Source organism: Berghia stephanieae, chromosome 4 (genome assembly GCF_034508935.2).
Source record: "Berghia stephanieae isolate SIO BIC M18660-M18661 chromosome 4, UCSD_Bste_1.3, whole genome shotgun sequence".
Lineage (NCBI taxonomy): Eukaryota > Metazoa > Mollusca > Gastropoda > Nudibranchia > Aeolidiidae > Berghia > Berghia stephanieae.
Genome location: NC_088363.1, coordinates 65833667 through 65856859, shown reverse-complemented (window position 1 = coordinate 65856859; position 23193 = coordinate 65833667). Strand labels below are relative to the sequence as shown.

Sequence of the window (23193 nt, the reverse complement as noted above, 5' to 3'; positions counted from 1 at the left end):
GTTTTTTGGCCTTATTTTTAAATGATTGTTTTTCCACAGTAGAGTACGGCAGTAAACTGATTAAATGAAAATAACAGTTTTACCAATTTTATAACCGTTGCCTCAAAACTTGCGATTGGCATAGAAAAACAAAAATTCACATGAAGATGTTTGTTTTTCGCCAGATTCTTTCAGGGTTAATTTTACCAATTAACTGTCGTGCTCTGGGAAAAAAGAACTCGTTAAAAAAAATTGGAAGTCCCGGGTTTGAGAGTTTTTGCAAAGATGAGGGTCATTTAAATTTATCGAAATTTGAAGGATGAGTTTTCTGGCCAATTTTTTTTAATACAAATCTTTCAAGAGCACAATAGTTAACTGGTAACAGATTTTCACCAACAACGCTCATCTAGGAAATTTACTGAGAATGGAAATTCTAACTGGAGGTCGTGACTTGAATCGGAAATTTGATATGTCTCTTGTGATTTGGATGGATTGTTTGTTTCGTTTTTCATTTTCTTTACTTTATTGGTTTGTTTCATTTCATTGGATTTGTTTGTTTATTTCTTTGTTTGTTTTTACCAGGATAGTATATTATAGTTAGCGCATATGAGGTTTAATCGTTGTGAAAGAATTAGCAAATATTATTTACACGTAGGTTTTGATATACGAATAAAAATAATCATATGATTTTGAACTTTGGAATAAAGAAGATTTGGTGAAAATTATAATGTTTTATTCAATTGTATTGATCATTTCAAATTATTTGTTCTTTAAATTTTCGTATACTTTTGTTCCAAGGGGAGACCACTTTCCATGGACAACCTATTTTGGCTATGGCGTGTGAAAGTAGTCAACTCTACCTCTTACCCCAATTCCGAATTGGGTTACAAATGAAGAATCACGTGACTTTCAGTTCACGTTGGGCCGTTAAGGAGGCTGGACGCGTCTTGTTTTTGTCTAATTAAAGCAAATGATTGTGTTTTTTCCTTATTCTTATGGGATTTTTACATTTTATTTTTATTATTGGATTTGTTGTATACTATTTCCCATCGGAGTATATTATTATTGACATTGTGATTGTGAAAGTAATGATTTAAACTTTTAAGATTATTCTTCACTTGCTTCTAATGCACAATGGAGCCAGATACGGTTGATACAGTTGAAGTAATGGATAGAGAACTTTCTACCCCTGCGGGGGAGAAAAATAAAACAGTTCCCATAACATCTCCATAACATAGACATAAACAACCCAATTTCTTCTCCTGCGGGAGAGAAAAAGAGGGATAGAAGTGAAGACTGTAAAAAGGACAGGAAAATATATCATTAAAGGAAATAAGTATCTAAAACTAAGGCAGTGGGGGATGAGGTAGATAATCTGGGGTCATCAAATTTCATGATAAGGGAAACCCACGCCTCAAATTCGGAAGAGGCTTCAACAGTCGTGACGTCATTTCCCTCGTAATGACGCATAGTAACATAGTAACTGGTTCTAAACTATCGGAACAATGGCGGACGCTCTTATGAAATACTTCCTCGACGAGCATAAAAAAGTGTATCCAGAGGAGAAAATCATTATAAATCTGATCATGTTTTGACTTTTATACATTCTGATCACATGACATGTGAAAAAGTTCTAGCCAGCACGAAGAATAAAAAGTATCGATTGTCTTTGTTTAGAACCAAGCCGCTGGTTGCTGGCCGGACGTGACATCAGACTATTGAATCCAGTTGGGACAGTTAATTGCGGAGAGCTCCAAGTCATTAACATTATCTGCTAACACCCAATCATGACACAAGTGAGTTATCGCCCAAGAAATGAAAGCCGAACGAGAGTGAAAAGGCGGGTTAAGACACGCACACAATGACCTCGTCCAGTGAATTCGACGAGTTAGAACTACTTGATATGGCATAGGTACGAGGATAAAAACGAACAAGATCTAGAAAAAAGTGGGAATGAAGATGAAATGGAGTACACAGTGACCATTTTGAGTAGTAGTGCTAATGGCTTGTACAGATCGCGTGATATTTGCCCAAGTAAGAGTTGGCAGATTGTTATACTATAACTAATTGGTACTCGAAGTTACAAAAGTTTCCAATAGTCGTCGGTAGATTCCATGTCAAAATGAGACATGCGGATATCTTTATTATCGTTCCAAATGTAATGGCTTTCATAGAACATACCATTGCTTATAATAATAATAATAATAATAATAATAATAATAATAATAATAATAATAATAACAATAATAATAATTATAATAATAATAATAATAATGATAATAATAATAATAATAATAATAATAATAATAATAATAATAATAATAATAATAATAATAATAATTAATAATAATAATAATAATAATAATAATAATAATAATAACTATAATGGTAATAATGGTAGCAACAGTAATAATAGATCTTTATTGTCCATAAACTTGACAATTTGTCATTTAGTTACTTTTGCTATTAATATTATATGATAAATATTATTATGATCTCAAGTATAATCGACACATAAAAAAGTACGTCCGTACTGTATGCAATAATCATTTCTCAAAATCATAACACTGGGATTACTTTGTGTGCACGCAATCTCTATTCAATTCTCATTATGAAGGCGATGGGGTTTCATGCCAAGGGTATGAATAGAAAGAGAGAGAGAGAGAGAGAGAGAGAGAGAGAGAGAGAGAGAGAGAGAGAGAGAGAGAGAGAGAGCAGAAGGGTAAAAGTAAAGGATGTTCAAAAGGGACAAATTGAGAACATTGTAAGACGATACAGGCTGATATTTTGGAATGGTTTTTTTTTTTTCTTTTTCCTTTTTCTGTCTTCTTTATCTGGCGCTGTTCCATTGACACTTCTACACATCTTTAATGGGTAGTTCAGTTGTCCTCGAAAATTTGCGTGACTTAGAATGGGACGGGGTTTTTTTCTGCAATCTACGATAACTTTTCTGCCTTTTTGGTTCCACCGCTCTCAATCTCCAACTATGAAGAGATCTTTGAATAGTTTGTGGATTATGCCGGAACAAAAAGATAATTTGTTGTTTGCTTTTTTTTAAAGTTCAGATGTTACGAACCTAGTAGCAAGGTTTGGTTTTGTTTGTTAGTTTCCGCGTTACTTTGGAGAATATATATAGACGTCTATACTAGAATATGACCCAATCAGTATACCCATTAATTTTGTTCTTGCGTTCATGTTCATAATATAACCTTAACTTTTTTTAAATCTGCCCCTCCCTTCGCAAGTAGTAAAGCTAGGCATCAAGCCTGTTCTTTATTGTTAGTATCTATTTTAATGTACATTATACATATATATATATATATATATATATATATATATATATGAATATATATATATATATATATATATATATATATGTGTGTGTGTGTGTATGTGTGTGTATGCATGTTTGTATGTATGTATATATAACCTTTCTCTCTCTCTCTCTCTCTCTCTCTCTCTCTCTCTCTCTCTCTCCCTCTCTTTCCCCCAATCACTCTTGCGTCAAATATTTGATTATAGTCTGCAAAAACGTTTGGTAATATAATATTCCTAGCAATGAAGCCGAGCAAGACGCTGGGTTTTGTTTCTCATTCATTCTATTTCCTATATTAAATAGAGATTTAGAGGTGGGACATGAATTTGTTTTCTTACTGTGATATAGACCCTTTTACGAAATAATTTTGTACTTCGTCTATAAATTACAACGGTCATTTGGATCTGGATTATTTGTTTTGAGCCATCGCCTTTCTGCTGCAATCTTCATGATGGACATCAGCGGTGATCAATGGCGTAAAAGGTCGATCTGACACAGTCCCAGTTCCTAACGGTACAGTCATTATAGATGTCAGCAAGATTATTGTGCTTTTGGTTTTAGCGAATCTCAATGCCCTCTTTGATCTGGTTGTTGGAGGGTACGATATCAATGGCCCGCAGGTGACGTGACGATACATCCTGTTTTGGTCTTGACGGCCATGGACCTTATATATATAGATATATAAGATCCATGACCATCAAGACCAAAACAGGAAGTATTATATATAGAACATGAGAAAATTATCGGATTATTATTTCGAGCGACTCGTATCACTTAATTTGCACCTCTGCTAAAAATAATCTTGCCTATTTGCAAGTACACTACAAATATAATTTGCCTTTGAACATGACACTTTGTGTGGCATCAACCGATCTTAATTCAGAAAAAATGAGTGGAGCAGGCACTTATGTTGATAATAATGGAGTGGTGAATGTAGTCGATTGCAGAGCTTCTCTCTCGTGACCAGGCAGTCGGCACAAAGTGTTTATTCTCTTTTGTCTTCTGGCACTCATACACTCACTTTTTTCTTGTTGTTATAACCCGATCTTACCTGCATTCCATAGCTAGATTCCTCATAAATGACGCTCACATACTTCCACTTGAAGAGTTTGACCAGAGCTACAATTGCTTCTGCCTGGTAAACGTCACTTGGTATAGTACGAAGGAAGAATGGGAACCTTTCACGATTACTCAGCACAGATGATGTGGAGAAGAAACTAATCTGAAAAATATATATATGCATATTATGATATTCATTTAGTGTGGGGCTATAACAAACACAATGGGGAAATAAAATAGGCTGATAACACATCATTACCGTATTATATACATATATATATATATATATATATATATATATATATATATATATAGAGAGAGAGAGAGAGAGAGAGAGAGAGAGAGAGAGAGAGAGATTACTGAACCAAATGTTGGTAGTTTAGTGTGGAATATTGGTTGGATGTTACGTTGCAAGAATTGTTCTTTTAAGATGGAGATGTTCGCCACACGGTCTTAATGAAGAAAATGATCTGCATAGAAGGTTACATTGAATAGAAGGTCATTCAAATTATGAAGTTAGAAATGTGATATCAAGTAGATATAAGCAGGTATAATAACATTTTTTTTCATTAAACAACGAGATAGTTGTGTCAATTAAAATCCATAGAGTCTCTTTGACTTCTTGGATCTATTGACATGCAATGTGTACAATAGTCCTTCAGAGCCATTAGGCCCACGGAGTCGGAGTTTATCCCAGTTTCTATAACCTGAAAAGAAAAATAACAATTGCTACAGGACGCTAGTCTTTCGCAAAGTACTTTCCGCCAGATCAAAAAGATTCAGCTACCCAATCAGGTACCCAATCACTGCTGGGTGGACAGGGATGGGGGGGGGTAGAAAATATCTCAATTGCTTCCTGGATCGACCATGGTCCCTTTGCATGCGAAAAGAGTGCTCTACCAACTGAGCTATCGGGACCTCTAAATGTGTACAGCAACGTGCATTAAGATATTCTTTCTTCAAGTAAAAATATTATTTCTCTTAATTAAACTGAAACAGGATTTTAATGATCAAATAGTGGAAGAGTTGACACTCTCCTCTGAAATTTGAAGGATCACTTCAAGGTTGTTGATATTTGATATTTGATTTTTTTTAGCTTGTATGGTCTAAATGTTGGATATGATATTTATATATTTAGAGATATTTGAAGGGCTACGGAAATTAAAACCGTACATGGCAAGAGGGATGAAGAGCGTACAACGAGACTGATAGATCAGTATTGCCCCCGGCTGATGTCATTAAACGACAGATCAGGTTAATCATAACAAGGATCAAATTCAGAAAATTGCCAAAGGAGGTTTGTATGACATTGTCGTGTTTTTCAAGCGAAAATTTTACTTTTTTAAAAATAGTTGCCTAGATCAGGAATTCATTGTTTGATTTTGATTCCTGTTTTAATGAATAAAATTAGATCTGATGTCGGTCGATTCAGCCGAATTCCATCTAATAAATAAAGCATATTTCCAAGGTTCATCGTGTTAAACTTGCTAGAAGATGCTTTAATTAATATTCATTGTATAGATACATTTGAAGTGTTTAAAATTTATATATATATATATATATATATATATATATATATATATATATATATTGTGTGTGTGTGTGTGTGTGTGTGTGTGTGTGATTGGGGAAAAAATCGCAAAATGAACGCCTGTCAGAGTATTCTCAAAGTTTGGTTCCTGCGATTCATTTCTTTTCCTGGACAACAATCAACAAATAAATTTACTGCACAGGGTCCAGAATAACGCTACCGTATAGAAGAAATGAGACGAAGTAACACCTTTGCTTTTTTAGTTCTAGCCAGTTCCGGAGAGCAACCATGTTGCCACTCATGTGAATAAAAAGCATGCATGATACCGAACTGAACAAGTGTGTATGAAAGGTGCCAGCAAAGCAAGAAAGTAAAATACAAGAAAGAAAAAAACATCCAAAAAATCAGTCGACCTCGACTGGGGATCGAGCCTAAGACCTTCTGATTACCGGTCAGACGTGCTACCATTACACCACAGAGGCTTCAGATAGTTGTGACAATTTTAATACCTCTGTCCTTCACAATGGTACGCGTCTACTGATTTTTGGGATTGTTTTTTTTTTTCTTGTATTTCACTCCCCACTGGTGAACACTTCCCTGAGTCCCTGGTTCACTCCCCACTGCTGCCTACTTCCCATAACTTTGTCGGATTTCGTAAAAAAGAAACACTGGCCATGTTTGATGGGTATTGATTGTAACATCAACCGAACGAGGAAAATGCAATACTTATAAGTACGCGTGTGTGTGAGAGTTTGTATCTGTGTGTGTGTGTGTGTGTGTGCGTGTGTGTGTGTGTGAGTCCAGACTTTTTTGCCCTCTGGTTATAAATTATTTCATCAATTGCCATGCAAATAAAAGGTGGAAATAACTAGAGTACCTTCGCTAAGACCCAAGTTTGAGAATCGTTGACGAAATGAGTGTCCTTTAAATCGATCTATATTTGAAGGACGAGTTTTCTGACCAAATTCTGAAATACATGGTTTTCCAGAGTACAGCAGACAATTGGTCAATATCACTTAAATTTGAACCAATACGGTACATCCACCTCTCAGTCATTTACTGCACAAAACAAAAAACGTTTCAAATGAAGCTCTCATTACAACAAGGTGTCTTTAATTTTTGTAGTTGTTAAAAATTAATAGCCGAAATCCTATTCTTATTTCATTGTTCTGAAACCTTCTAGTAATACTATAGTCTCACGCAAATTATGTAAACAACAGGACACATCTAAATTAATCTGAAGCCCATTTATCAAACATTGTGATAATTATAGAGGGAGTGGAAGAGAAGAGGAGAGAGAGAGAGAGAGAGAGAGAGAGAGAGAGAGAGAGAGAGAGAGAGAGAGAGAGAGAGAGTACTATAAACAAAACCTGAATTCTAACGAAGTAGATAGGGTCAACTGCATTCAAGGGGTATACTACGTTCTTTGTTTTTGATTTTAAAACTCTGTAAGAAAGTAATAATGACTCGGGTTTTTTAAAAAAAAGTTAGTGTCGCTATGCTTAAGCTGGTTATTGAATGTAATGATTACAACTTCCTCCTCCGGTACGGCAACAGAGATTTGGATTAGACCTGGCAGAAAGCGCGTTATTAAACTAGCGTCATATTTGGAAGCTATATATCGATTATTATACCCTCGTTATGAAAACTAAGATAAAACCCAGCATTGTAGTTACCAGGTCCTAGAGCTTCTAATAGAAATATTCTCTTTGTCTTTTAAGAAGACAATAATTGATTATTGGACACTTCATAACTGTTGATTTGAGATCACTATAAGTTTTAGTAGTATTGCATGTCAATGCATTTCCAACAATAAGATATTATATATCATTTATTAAATGGCTTTTCTTCCGAAGAACCCAGCATTTTCTATCCGTACGCTACAGATGACCATTTCTCGTTTCATCCAAGATCTTGTTGAAAACAAGTACCGTAAACGATGTAAACAGAAAAGCCCCGAAGAATTTTCATTCTAGACTTGAATTGGATATTCGATGGATGGATCCGGCGAGAGCATGTCTAAGTCATTTCTCATCTTGATTTCAATGGCACAGAAACATCTCCTAACTCCGTGGTATTTATCCATTAATCAAATCTGTCTCCATCGATCCATCCACCACTCTCCTGTATAATGAACTCCGCGATATATATATTATAGCATGGCCGAATCCAATCGATATTAAAACGATTATTGCAATATGTTTAACGGTCATATTGTAGCAGTCTGAGTGTTGAGCTGAAATGGGACATCGACACTATGAAGAAATGGGAAAAAAATCCCTCTTTTTCTCACTAGTCCTCATCACAGGCAATTCAATTAGATAATAGGATAATGATGTCATGACGTGTAAGAAACACGCTAGTTTTCGCTCATCCATTCACAGCCCGTGCTTGCTGTTTGCCATTCAGGAGGAGAAAGATCTGTTTCGGAATCTGCATTTTTTTCCTTTGCGCGATGAGCACCGGAGGCGTTGTGGAAGATGTGAGAGGGGTTAGTCACACAGGATGAGATTTAATCACGATGCCAATTCCAGAATTAACCTGGTTAATGCATCAGGCTGTTCGGAGAAGTGGAAAGAAGGAGGTTGTTTTAATACTAATAATACGTGTTGTCTTGTCATTGACAATGGCAGTTCATGTTTTACTAAGAATCCCAGAAAATACGAAAGCAATTCATAATAATGTTGGTAGCGATGACGAAGGTGGTGGTGGTGATGATGATGATGATGATGATGATGATGATGATGATGATGATGATGATGAAGATGATGATGATGATGATGATGAAGATGATGAAGGTGGTGGCGGTGGTGCTGTTGGTGGTGTTGGTGGGGTTGGTGGTGGCGCGGTGATGGTTCAGCGTCTGTTTTGACGCTATACTTTTGAGTAAAATACTCACCAGCTCTATCCGCCAGATTAATCGTTCTAAAGCAAACTGCTACGAGTAACTACGCTTATAGTCTAATAGGGAACAATAGTGTGCTCTCAAAATACTGGTTCCAATATCCTGGGAAGTGTAAAACCAGTCATCCGGAGGACTGGATACATACCTTGTGCAACTGATCTTCTTGTTTCATTGTGATGGCATCTCATTTTCTAGCCTATATAAATGCTGATTTTTAGTAAAGATCACTGATCATCCATCCTCTCTCTTTTACGTCCAGAGATCATAAAATCTGCCTATACAATCTGCTATTAAATTGGTTATGCTACATTATAATTCAATATTTAACCTATTCCTTGTTTATCAGTTGTCTCGAGGACTGATTACACACTTCCAATGAGTTTTGAACCGGAAGAGAGTAAGATGTGACGTCACGACTTCTGGTTTCCATATTGGAATAATTCAGTGAGAACTTATCACTCAACTAGGGGTTTAAAATCAATAACAAAGAACCTAATGGCGTCACTTACATTCATTCTATTACAGGAACACCGCTCACTCTGGTGCCTGTATGGTATTTTTTTCTATTCGTGATTCGATTAGGGCCAAAGTGTTTGTAAGAAATGTAAGAGGGGTTAGTCACACAGGCTTAGATTTAATCACGAAGCGAATATGTAGGAACTCCGGGCTTAATCCTCTCCTTAGCAACCATAGAAAAATCGTCACATTCGTTACGATCCAACCAGCACTTATATCAATCAGATTTCTTTTGTAAATCACACAATTTAAAGACAAATGTTTTATTATGGCTATAAAAACGTGACAATGTGATGTAGAGTTCATTTTGCTGATCAAAATTATGCATAGAATGTAGTTGTTGCTTTTCTGTTTGAGTAAGAAACAACTGTTTTTGTGTTGGGTGGGTGTGACATTTTGGAGAAAATTCTGAAAATGGCTGGTAAGGAAAGGGTCAACCTGAAATACCAACCTATCTGTTTAGGAAGTGAATTCGAAATAATAGGAAACAGAAGTAGTTCCTATCTCACTGTAAGTGTACAACCACTGTTCTGGACTGAATACATACCTTGTGTAAATGATCTTCTGGTTTAACTCTTTCCTTACCAATCATTTTCAGTATTTTCTCCAAAATGGCAGGCTTACCGAATAGAAATATTGCTTTTTTTAAAAACTCAAACAATCTCTCTATAAAACAATCTTATGTTCTTATTGATTAAACAAAGATTATTCTTCAAAGTTTGTAATGTACAAAATAAATCTGAATAAGAAAAATGTGTATTGTGTCGGAACAAATGTGACGATTTTGCTGCAGGAGATAAGGAGAGGGTTAAGAGTGATGGTATCTTATTTCCTAGTCTATGCTGTTCGTAAAAATAAAGATCATCCATCCTCGACCCGTAATCCTTAAAATCTGCCTACAAACCCTGCTACTAAAATAGCTATTCCACCTTATGATTCAATGTGAAACATATTCAGTATTAGTCCTCCGAAGGACTGATTTCATAAACACACGCAATGATATTGGAACCAGAAAACTAGAAGGTGTGACGTCATGACTTTTCTTCCCCATAGCTGGTCCACGTCATGTATTCTGCCTTTGACTGAACTCCTCTTCCTTGTTTTAGTCATGAGGCATTGCTTAATTAATTTAATTGATAGATTGAGATGATAATATTATTTTCTGCTCCACTTGTCAAAAAGTCTTTATAACCTAAGATTTCAAATAATTTCAGGTTGAAGACTTTTCTACAAGCCGTGGGGCCATCTTTATCTATCGAGTGAACAAGTTCTCTCTGACTAAAATCAAAAAGAAGGTCAATATCGCGGGCATGGTCCGTGTCGTTGATAATTTACGGTCATTCAGAGTCCCTAAATTGCTAAATCTGCTACTGGTAAAGTGGTGATAATGATGATAATGATGATGATGATGATGATGATGATGATGATGATGACGATGATGATGATAATGATGATGATGATGATGGTGATGATGACAGTGATGATGATGATGATGATGATGATGATGATGATGATGATGATGATGACAGTGATGATGATGATGATGATGATGATGATGATGATGATGATGATGATGATGATGAATACATGAATCACAGTTTTCTACTCTTTGAAAAGGACTCTGATCTATCCCCGATTAATGATATTACACTGGGTATAAAAAAAGACAATGTTGGTTTTGAACCAAGTCCGCAAGTCATGGTAGCGACTGATCCACAGGGCTTCCAGATTTGCAACAATCGTCAAAATAAATTCATGTGATCAGAAGAGTGATTTAGTTTTGTGTTATTCTCCACATAACTATATTAAAAATTGAGCTTTTATATAGCGCAATATCCACTAAAGTGCTCAAAGCGCTTTACAATGGGTCCCTGGCCAACAGTAACATTTAACATGTAGGACGGGACATGACGCCTGTTAGGCGATATTACAATTTTTTTCGGACAACGCTGTTAACGGCCAGATACTCATGTTACACCTGAGTACGGTGAGAGAATGTGAGTAAAGAGCCTTCTCCAAGGACTCCACTATGCGCCGAGCGAGGCTCGAACCCAGGACCTTCCGGTCCGAAAGCGAGTGCCATGCCACTGGACCAAATAGCCGCACTATCTTAAACACAGCTATCGATGTCTGGTTCATCCAGACTTTTACCAGATGTGTGCAATCTCATTGCTATAATATTATTATCATTCAGACAATTTTAAATCCCTCAGTACAGGAAAAAACTGAGATATTCTGGGTAACTCATCTGTGTTTGTAGGGGGTTTGGGGAGGGGGGGGGGGGGGGGGAAGAGAGAGAGAGGGGGGAGGTAGTGTAACGGCTGGCGGTCTCATAGCTGGTACACGTACACCGATAAATGAAGAGATAGAATGATTTACATAGCATTGCTTGTGCTGAGAAAAGACATTCGTATTGAACTCACGTCGAATTGATATAAGATAGGAGTGTGAGATTAACAAATACATTAAGAACTTTGGTGGGAGTCTCATTTTGCAAATGGGATCTCGAAATTGCCTCTTGCCAGAGAAGATGAAAAATGAAAATAAAATCGGGCTCTTCGAGAATTCAATCAAGACTTCCGATTTTAAACATAAAGAGAATTTATGAATCGTTTAAAGAAATGACCAAAGAATATCATTTTTTTTTTTAATTACATTTTCAAAACTATGCATATTTTTATTTTTGTTCCAAACACTACACCATACTATTTTTTTTTAATTTCTATCTGGGTGGACATAGCCTCAAATCTTCATGATATTTCATATATTGTTTCTATTTATCCCTTCCTATAATTAGCAATGCGTATTGATATAAATTTGCACACGCAATTTGTGATCCTTCCTATAATTATTAAGACGTATTGATATCAAATTTGCAAAAACGCTTTGTGACGCCATTGTCAAGACTCTCTTTTGACTAAAACAAAACAGTCACGTCATTGAATCATTCAATTTTACAAACAATCTTCCAATCAAAAGTGATAACATCTGACGTGCACATATTTTCAGGTCTGATAACCTGATGTAATCATGGACTAATTTTAATATTGTTCTTATGGAGAAAATATTTTGCGTTGGTTTGAAAGTATTTCAATTACAACAAGGAACAATTTGGGTTATCAGACCTGGAAAGAAGTATACGTCGGTGTCATCAAATTTATTTTCTGGGGAGACTAAGGTTGAATTTTGTACCAACGTGAACCTGCAGGTCAGAGCAGTGATTGCGAAGACATTGTGAATTTTTTAATGTGCAAATCAATGCCCTGTTCCATGGCCCTTCTTTACAGTAATGCGAAATAAAACTATGTTTACATAATCAATTTGTGAAGACAAATAGTCAAACATATACGTTAAACTAGAACGAGGAGTGATACACATTAATTTTTCTTTCAAATAATTTTTAAGCGGTAATAGAATCCAAATTATTTTAGAAGAATAATAAATAAATATTGCACCCATGCGTTTTGGAATCCGGCTATTTCTCCCATCAGGTTCCGACCGTCAGATATATATAAAGCCTAGGCACTAAACATTATTTATTTATGTTCTTTTCTTACATTCAACTTTACGGACACAATAAAAGACGGAACCAATTTTCTGGTGCTCGATAACAAAGAAATGCATAACCTTGGAATAATAATACATGGAAGGTAAGCGGCTTCGTTCGCGAGGTCGCAAAGTTGATGCCAGTGGGCGGAGCTTAGCCGCCATATTGAGAAGACCAGGAAACGATTGTTTATCATTGGTCAGAATCAGCGTGGGTGCTCAACCGGATGCGCGGGTTGACGGAGGTAGGAAACAATAACAAACCCACATGGTTGCCATTACCTCCACCATCATTCTCGCTCACGGTTTGTGGAAAGCACTTCATTACAGGCACGTAATAGTGAATCTAGTTTTTGTTTTGAACATTTCTATTATTATTCTTTGTAAATTGACCCATATTAAAAGAAACATACAAACAAAACAGGCATGACCAGTCACTAACAATGCCGTGTAGTGTGTAGACAGTAACACAGTACGGTGAACATGACTGACACTGGGATCGGAATGTCGGAACCCATGAGTCGTTCGCAACTCTGCCTCACGTATTCATTTAATCAGTCAATTTAATTTTTATTAAGCTTGCGTAAAACATACAAACAAAAAAGACATGACCAGTCACTAACAATGCAGTGTAGGTGTGTAGACAGTAACACGGTACGGTGAACATGAATGACACTGGGATCGGAATGTCGGAACACAGTAGTCGTTCGCAACTCAGCCTCGCGTACTCATTTAATCAGTCAATTTAAATTTCATTTAGCTTGCCTATTCTTCAAGTTTATGATATATTCACTTTTTCTATTTAAAAAGGGTAATCCAAACAGACCATAAAAACGATTTTATAATAAGCCGACTTCAACTTCCATCACTTACGACACGAACTTATTTTGGGTGGGTTTTTTAACAAAACCGTTTGACTCAAACTAAAGCTTCGGCATTGGATAAGGAGCGAGGTCCCTGTTGCCATCTTGCTTAGTTTATACAGAGACTGGGTTGCCAGCTTGGCTGTTCTTGATAAATAGTAGTAAATAGCACAACCTTGTGCAATGAGAGATAGAGAGAGAGAGAGAGATTTTGAACAAAAAACGAATATCTCTCTCTCTCTCTCTTACCCTCTCTCTCTCTCTCTTGCCCTCTCTCTCTCTCTCTCTCTCTCTCACTCTCTCTCTCTCTCTCTCTCTCTCTCTCTCTCTCTCTCTCTCTCTCTCCCTCTCTCTCTCTCTTCCTATTTCATCTGTCACACTGTTTGACAATCTTCTTCACCTGGCTCACTTGTACTTGTAATATCGGGTGTAAGGTAAAATTTTGAACAATTATTATTATTTATAAAATGCAGAAACTTTGCAAATAAACCGATAGACTAGATATTAATTCGATTCGAAAAGTGAAACACAAAAGGAGAATTTGCGAATACCCGGTCCAGACATAAGCGTCATGGTCTTATTTATAAAGTGCAGAATCTTTGCAAATAAACGGATAAAATAGAGATTAATTCGATTCGAAAAGTGGAACACAAAAGCAGAATTTGCGAATGCCCGGTCCAGACATAAGTGTTATGGTCTTATTTATAGAATCTAGAAACTTTGAAAATAAACGGACAAGATAGAGATTCATTCGATTCGAAAAGTGGAACACAAAAGCAGAATTTGCGAATGCCCGGTCCAGACATAAGCGTTATGGTCTTATTTATAAAGTGCAGAAACTTTGCAAATAAACGGATAAGATAGAGATTCATTCGATTCGAAAAGTGGAACACAAAAGCAGAATTTGCGAATGCCCGGTCCAGACATAAGCGTTATGGTCTTATTTATAAAATGCAGAAACTTTGCAAATAAACGGATAAGATAGAGATTCATTCGATTCGAAAAGTGGAACACAAAAGCAGAATTTGCGAATGCCCGGTCCAGACATAAGCGCTATGGTCTTATTTATAAAGTGCAGAAACTTTGCAAATAAACGGATAAGATAGAGATTCATTTGATTCGAAAAGTGGAACACAAAAGCAGAATTTGCGAATGCCCGGTCCAGACATAAGCGCTATGGTCTTATTTATAAAGTGCAGAAACTTTGCAAATAAACGGATAAGATAGAGATTCATTCGATTCGAAAAGTGGAACACAAAAGCAGAATCTGCGAATGCCCGGTCCAGACATAAGCGTTATGGTCTTATTTATAAAGTGCAGAAACTTTGCAAATAAACGGATAGACTAGATGTTATTTCGATTCGAAAAGTGGAACACAAAAGGAAAATTTGCGAATACCCAGTCCAGACATAAGCGTCATAGTCCTATTTATAAAGTACAGAATCTTTGCAAATAGACGGATAAAATAGAGATTAATTCGATTCGAAAAGTGGAACACAAAAGCAGAATTTGCGAATGCCCGGTCCAGAAATAAGCGCTATGGTCTTATTTATAAAGTGCAGAAACTTTGCAAATAAACGGATAAGATAGAGATTCATTCGATTCGAAAAGTGGAACACAAAAGCAGAATCTGCAAATGCCCGGTCCAGACATAAGCGTTATGGTCTTATTTATAAAGTGCAGAAACTTTGCAAATAAACGGATAGACTAGATGTTATTTCGATTCGAAAAGTGGAACACAAAAGGAAAATTTGCGAATACCCAGTCCAGACATAAGCGTCATAGTCCTATTTATAAAGTACAGAATCTTTGCAAATAGACGGATAAAATAGAGATTAATTCGATTCGAAAAGTGGAACACAAAAGCAGAATTTGCGAATGCCCGGTCCAGACATAAGCGCTATGGTCTTATTTATAAAGTGCAGAAACTTTGCAAATAAACGGAAAAAACAGATTAATTCTAATCGAACAGTGGAACACAAAGGCAGAATCTGCGAACAACCGGTCCAGACATAAGCGTTATGGTCTTATTTATAAAATCTAGAAACTTTGCAAATAAACGGATAAAATAGAGATTAATTCGATTCGAAAAGTGGAACACAAAAGCAGAATTTGCGAATGCCCGGTCCAGACATAAGCGTTATGGTCTTATTAATAAAATGCAGAAACTTTGCAAATAAACGGATAGACTAGATATTAATTCGATTCGAAAAGTGGAACACAAAAGCAGAATTTGCGAATGCCCGGTCCAGACATAAGCGCTATGGTCTTATTTATAAAGTGCAGAAACTTTGCAAATAAACGGAAAAAATAGAGATTAATTCTAATCGAACAGTGGAACACAAAGGCAGAATTTGCGAACAACCGGTCCAGACATAAGCGTTATGGTCTTATTTATAAAGTGCAGAAAATTTGCAAATAAACGGATAAGATAGAGATATATTCGATTCGAAAAGTGGAACACAAAAGCAGAATTTGTGAATACCCGGTCCAGGCATAAGCGTCATGGTCTTGTTTAAATGAAACAATGCCATTTAAAAAAATATATGGTCAATGAGTAATTAAGCTAAATATGCGGAGTTCAAATAGATAATTTGATCTGTGAATTATTTTTATAATTAGCTGTTTTTATTCTCCATCATTTAGGTTATGTGATTAAGTTTATAATTGAAATACAAACTTTATCTCACTTATCAATGTTTTGCAATAAAGGAGAGTGTGAGTGAACCTGAGCAAAGGAAATTATTTGAGAGAGTGATATTTATCATGCTTTTCAGTTTGTAGTTGAATTCTAGAATGGATTCTTTATAGTTCTCATTGATTGTATGTCAGTATGTCAGTCTTTAGGACACCGATTACCCTAATGCGGCCACAATTTACAATGTGACGGCCACAAGCCCGTTAAACACAGAGTGGGGTATTGTTGTTTGCAAGTAATGCTATGGTTTTAATAGGATATCTGTCTCCTATTAAAATACATTCCTGTGTTGGATTTTGGATTAAATTCATGTCTTCTTCGGATTTTGGGATATTTAATTTTCATGGATTGTGATTGTGATTTTCAAGACTATTAATGTAAGTAAATGCCCAAATAGATATTTTTATTCATTTATTCTTTATTTATTTTTTTTAGTTTTGTTTTGTTTTGAAGCATTTATTATAAGAAATATTGTACATATGCACTTATACACCAAAGACTATATCCTTTCAACTGCTTATTATTATTATTATTATTATTATTATTATTATTATTATTATTATTATTATTATTATTATTGTTATTATTATTATTATTATTATTATTATTATTATTATTATTATTATTATTATTATTATTATATGATAATAATAATAATAATAATAATAATAATAATAATAATAATAATAATAATAATAATAATAATAATAATAATAATAATAATAATTAATAATAATAAGTGCATTGAGTGAAATCCCAATCATGGTTGCCCAAATAAAACTGGCGCTAGAATCCCGACTACCTGTCTAAACGAATGTTGTTTGTACGATACATACTAACTACACGTTCAATATCGGGGGCAGAAAATATACGTTTGGTTTTATGAAATTAAAACAGTAGTCCCACATTGTTCTTTGATGTTATTTGTGGTTGCATTTGCTTTGAAACTTACACATTATATTGTGTTACATTGTTTACAAAATATTTCTGGTACTCGTATGCATGTGTAGTCAACGGACCACCGGTCAATCGTGTTCTTTATTATTTTATTATTAATTTTGGCTTGACATCTTACATATGTGAATTTGACAGGTTGTTATGGATGGTAATTATAACATTAAGTGATTTTTAAACATTTTTACGGCGTTTTAAATGTCTTTCTTGCATTCATTGCCGAGCACCTCCACTTTTCTGTTACTATTTTAACGATCAGCTGATTTTCTCTTGCCTCCCCTTTAATTTCGCGGACTTTTTTCAGAACGAGGCGTGGGAGTGGCTAATAGAAACTATAGCCTTGAGTGATGGAAATCATCTTGTGTTGCCGATTAAAACACTCACTTACTAAGGGAATTTAGTCATTGTGATGTTGTAAAATACCTTGCAAAGGCAATATTAATTAAATTATTTTCTTCGTTCAATTCTGAAGCCAAAGCACTATCACTACGCACGGTTCGATTTCCTTTGCTTGTTGGTTATGACATGAATAAGGAAAAAGGGAGGAGTATGAGTAAACACTTGTAAAATATCAAGCAACCGCACAGAAAGTAATGGAAGTGCAAGCTCGAATTAAAGATATCGAAAAATAAAAAGTGGATCCGGTCGGAATCGAACCTGCGTGTCACGAGACGGCATATTTCGCTTGGCCAAGAGGAGAGAACAGCAAGTAGATCATTCGGTCATCCGCTACCAATCTTACTGGTCGCCGTGGCTCAGTTGGTTAGAACGTTGGCTTCGTAACCAGAAGGTCTGGGGTTCGGTTCCCGGCCGCGTCATGCTCGTCAAAAGCAGAAAACCCCACATGAACCCAACCACAACCGAGCTATTTCGGTCAAGGACAAGGGCAGAAAGCAGACGTTACAAAAGATAAGGGGGTAAAGGTAGAAGAAAGCATACATCTCCTGCAAGAATGCAGGAGGCCCTCCCAACCACCCACCACTTTTAGCTGACTCTTACAGCACAAAGTTTCGGGGGAGGAATCACATTAAAAATCAGGCCACCACTACACGACCACAATTCTTAATCCTTTCACAGCTAGATTAGATTTCACGTCAAATACGAGTCGATCCTGTACAGTTTTCATCACAGATTAGTCTAAAGCGCGCTCGAGTCGCATCACATGGACTATCTCTATGTGAAACTGCATAAGTCAGTCATGTATAGACAAAAGTACGTTTGGTTTTGGTTCAACTCAAACCTAGCCATGAAAGGGTTAATGGTGACAACTTAAAATGTGGACGTACCACTGCAGCTATAGCAGTAGTAGAGTAAGCTACCCAATTGCTGCTGGGTGGACAGGGGGAACCGGATAAAAATTCTGGCTGCAAAGGGACTCGAACCCGAGACCTTTGGCGTGACAGTCCAATGCTCTACCAATTGAACTAACGGGACCCCCGCTACTAGAGCTATGAATTACCATAATTCATCAAAAATTAAGTCACAAAATGCTATTTACATTTTATATTTATTTGTGTAAAGTGACAAAAAAAAAAGACATTATTACACAAAATATCATGGTCACACAAAAAGGTTCATTGTTTGATCATAATTCAATAAGATTTCAAAATAAAACAAAAATCCCAGCAATTTCATTACTAGTTCATCATTAATAGTTATTACAGAAGTCTGTTATGGCGAGACTGGATTTTACGTCATTCATCATTCAATCCTCTACAGTTCAGAAATTAGCCCCTGTGATGCGACTCGAGCCCTCCGAGTGCTCGAGGTGAAAGCTGTAGCGGATGGAATGATGTTTGACGTGAAATTCAGCCTAGCCAGGAAAGGGTTATACTTATACACAAACATATTTGCCTCTTTAAAAAAATCACACAAGTTAATAATGACATTGTTACTGCCCTGTAAATAAATAAATTTGTTAAGAACTTGACGGCTTTTACACATTAGCTTCTTTTTCAATTGTTCAGTGTACAGTTTACCTGCATAGAAATACCTGACCTGAATATATTTCTCAGCTATTGCTTTTAGTAGAAGAATCAAATGATTCTCAATCCCCTCATGATCAAACATATGGGAATGAAATAATGTAGAAAAAACGGGTTTATTGACGAAAGACTTCATGATGCTTTGCAAAAGCTTATGGCAATCATATCGATTGAAATGAAAATGATCTTGACCTACAGTTGCACCATATTTTCTGAAATGCTTTTCAGAAATTAAACAGACATCAATAACACCCTTAGAAGGAATTTGCAACCCTCCTTTGTTCTTAAGAGCAATCAAAGAATGTATGTCAGATAGCTCATTTTCAACTAATGCATTTGAACACTGTTCACAAAGAATTCTTTGTTTCAATTTAAATGCAACAAATCCAGCAATGTAGACGACAATTTTATTTGAACAAGTGGACAACTGATCATAGTTTACATCAAAATCAAATGAACTACTGCTACTGATATCACTACTTTCACACACCTCTTCAGACAAGACTCGGTTTGTTGATAAAGATGCATTGATTCGAATCCCAGAAGGTACATCACGGCTTAAATTCTCTCGGCTGGAAACACTTAGAATGGGTACGGATTCCAGAGGCAAACAGTTCCCTCTTTTCACTTCTTCAATTTCATTGTGCGTGAGGAGTTGCTTGTATGCTTTTGAGAACTGTCTAGCTGTTGGATTGTTATTGCAGCCTCCCATACTTCTTACCTTACCAAAAAAAAGTTCAATGTGATCTTGACTAAACTTGTAGGTCAATAAAAATTTCATACATGAATCTTCAGACATTACCAAACGTCTGTTAATGGAAATAACACTATCAATACAAACAAGAAAACCAAGAAAGCCAGTCTTTCTTCTACTGGAAACAAGAGACATACCATTAACAGATAATGTCATGGACAAAATATAATTTTTAACTTCTGAGAGAAAATTTTCAGTTGCTTCAAAATTACATTTACTCAATGGGGATTTCCATCCAAATGCCTTCATATTTCTAGAATTAAGGATATCAAACAAACAATTAAACATTTTCAAAAACTTAATAGTTGCCTCACATCCTTCAAAACCAGGGATATTTTCTTTAAGACAAAATTCAAGAGAAGAAGAAACTGAATCACTAAGAGTTTGAGCAGCTAATTTTACATTCATTTTTTTCTTAAACCATTGCACATGACTTGCTTGTAATTTATTACCCAGGTGCAATCCTTCTCTTTCTTGTAACTCATGTAATAGTTCAATATAGTCCCATTTGATAAAATCATTACCTACACAAAAAGACTTTTTTTCTGCAAAAGTATTCCTTACCAATTTCAACATATGACAGGCATCAAGAAAAACATAAATAGGCGAATCAGTAACAGGATGAGAAAAGTATGGCTTTATTTTATCACTATCTACAATTACACCAAGAGACTTCAACATAGACATATTTGATGGACAACCGTCATGTGTGATTGACACTATCTCAACACCTACTTCATGCAGTTTTTTAATACATGAATTCAATCAATTTTTTCTTTCCACCCCATTCAAACCATCTAATAAAAAATACCCAACAGGCAATTTCCAACTGCTATTTAAGCATACTATCATAAAAGTTAGAGCTTCCTTTGCTACGGGAAGATTATCATCATCAATTCCTGTACCAACATCCACATAGCCATGATACTTGCTGCCATCCCATTCCACATGTTGCCTAATAGACATTTCATCCATGACAAGATTACATAGAAAAGGTTTTGCAACCTTTGACATTGTACAATATTGGAAAGAAAAGTAAAAGCTGATTTAGTAAAACCAGGTGACCCATCCACAGTTTTATACCACTTAGAAATAGTTTTTGGATGAGGAAGACAAGTATCAAAAGCTTTTCTTACATATCGATAAGCTTTAGGGGAGTAAAAATGCAATGTCATAGCAAAACTTCTAATTTCTGGAGAATACTTAACAGGTACAGACATATTTTCCATCTTCGCTAATTTCCGTTTCAATAAATCACCAACCCCACCCCCACATCTTTCTAAAATATCTACACTAGAGTCACTAATCATCTTTTTGTTTCTAAGCTCCATTACTATACTTTTTAAGTCTGCATTTTTTAAAATTAAACGTCTTTTCGACTGCTGAAGCATTTTAATTTTCTTTCTGCATGATTCTAATTTATGACTTTTATCTTCTAGAGCTCTTTTAAAATTTTGTTTGGTTGGTGTATCAACACTCGTAGAAGTAGAAGGGATAGCAAGATCATTTGGCAATGGAGCATTACAGTTGTCTGAATTAGAAATGGAAGGGGGAGGCTCTCTTTGAGCTGGCGGTTTTCTAGCTTTGTCCCCGCGAATTTTGATAGTAAGAAGGAAAAGACAAAAAGATAGTAGGTACTGCACCTTCTCTCAATCGAACAATATTGACAGAAGTTCTGTCAATGCATTTCTCCTCAAAGTGGACAGAACAGACAACAGTATATTTGGAGGGAATAAAATTTTCCCTTCTTATGGAATTTATCCACAGCTTTCTCCGCTCTTCATCCTTGGGGAATCTGAAAAAAAACAAAACAACAACACATTGTTGTCACTAATGTCTTAAAATAGCATTACAACATTATTGGTCACCTGGTAACATTCTTACTGTGACTGAGTGAGAAACATGGGTGTGCTATTCTGTGTGGTAGCAAACCATTTGTTCGAATAGCACTGTTGTTGATACAACCAAGTGTTAACCTTTCATAGCTAGTCTGGACTTCACGTAAAATATCATTCGATCCTCTACAACTTTCACTGAGATATGAGTCCTGTGATTCGCCTCAAGCACTAGAGGCACATCACAGGGACAAATCTCGTCAAAACTGCAAAAGACAGTCATACATCGACAAAAGTAGGTTAGATTTCCGTTCAGTTGAAATGTAACCTAGCTGTGAAGGGGTTAAAACAAGGCTATTTTATTTAATGCACACATAAGGTTGGGAAATGACTTTTGCATATCAACAAGACCTTGTTGCTTAGCAAGTAATGTAATCCTTTAGACGTATGATCATAAATGTTTTAGTTAGCAATAAAAGAAAAGTACTCACTTGTGAAAGGTGATTCCTGTACCCTTCTCCCTCTCAGAGCGATTGGTGCAGCCAAATGCGCAACAAGCAGGCATCTTTGGTTATTCCTGTAGAACACAATGAATAATTAATATGGTTCAAAAATATTTTCCAAGAATGAGTGATAGGTCAGTGTGATGAAAATGTACAACGAATTCTTTTAGACAGAAGATGAAATAAACGTTAGATAGTAAAATCCAACCAATCTTAAGCCTTTTACGGTTAGGTTGGATTTCAACCGAACCGAAATCTAACCTACATTTGTCGATAAATGACTGACTTTTGCAGTTTTCACGTAGAGATTAGTCCCCCATTTTGAAATTTGATGCACACATAGACAGCAAATGAGTTGGTACTTTTCATCTCAACAAGACCTTCTTGTAGTCTTGTAGCTGAGCAAGTAATCCTTTGGACGTATGATCACAACAGTTAGCAAAAAAGAAAAGTACTCACTGATGGACGGTGATTCCTGTAACACTATCCTTATCACTGCGATTAGTACAGCCATATCATCTTTGGTTAGTCCTTTCGAAGTGACTTTTCTCACCCCCCGGATGCTAGTCTTCATAATAGTACACCCCCCCCCCCCCCCCCGGATGCTAGTCTTCATAATAGTAGTCCACAATTGTTGTATGTTTAATCCAAAGGTTGTAATGCAGTAATTTGTTAAGTTTCTTGTCACAAGTTGCACAATTTAAAAAAAATCAATCAAATCCAAATCACAAAAAGCCGGCGACGTTTTT

At 35.9% G+C, this 23193-nt stretch overlaps 1 protein-coding gene across 1 annotated transcript in view; it reads right to left on the bottom strand.

Annotated features, from left to right (window-relative positions):
* LOC144971047 (metabotropic glutamate receptor 2-like) overlaps positions 1 to 23193 on the bottom strand; it is a 147555-nt gene that overhangs the window by 53457 nt on the left and 70905 nt on the right. Inside the window, exon 3 of the mRNA XM_078911372.1 lies at positions 4347 to 4517. Coding sequence (XP_078767498.1) covers positions 4347 to 4517 — 171 coding nt within the window. The remainder of the gene's footprint in view (positions 1 to 4346; positions 4518 to 23193) is intronic.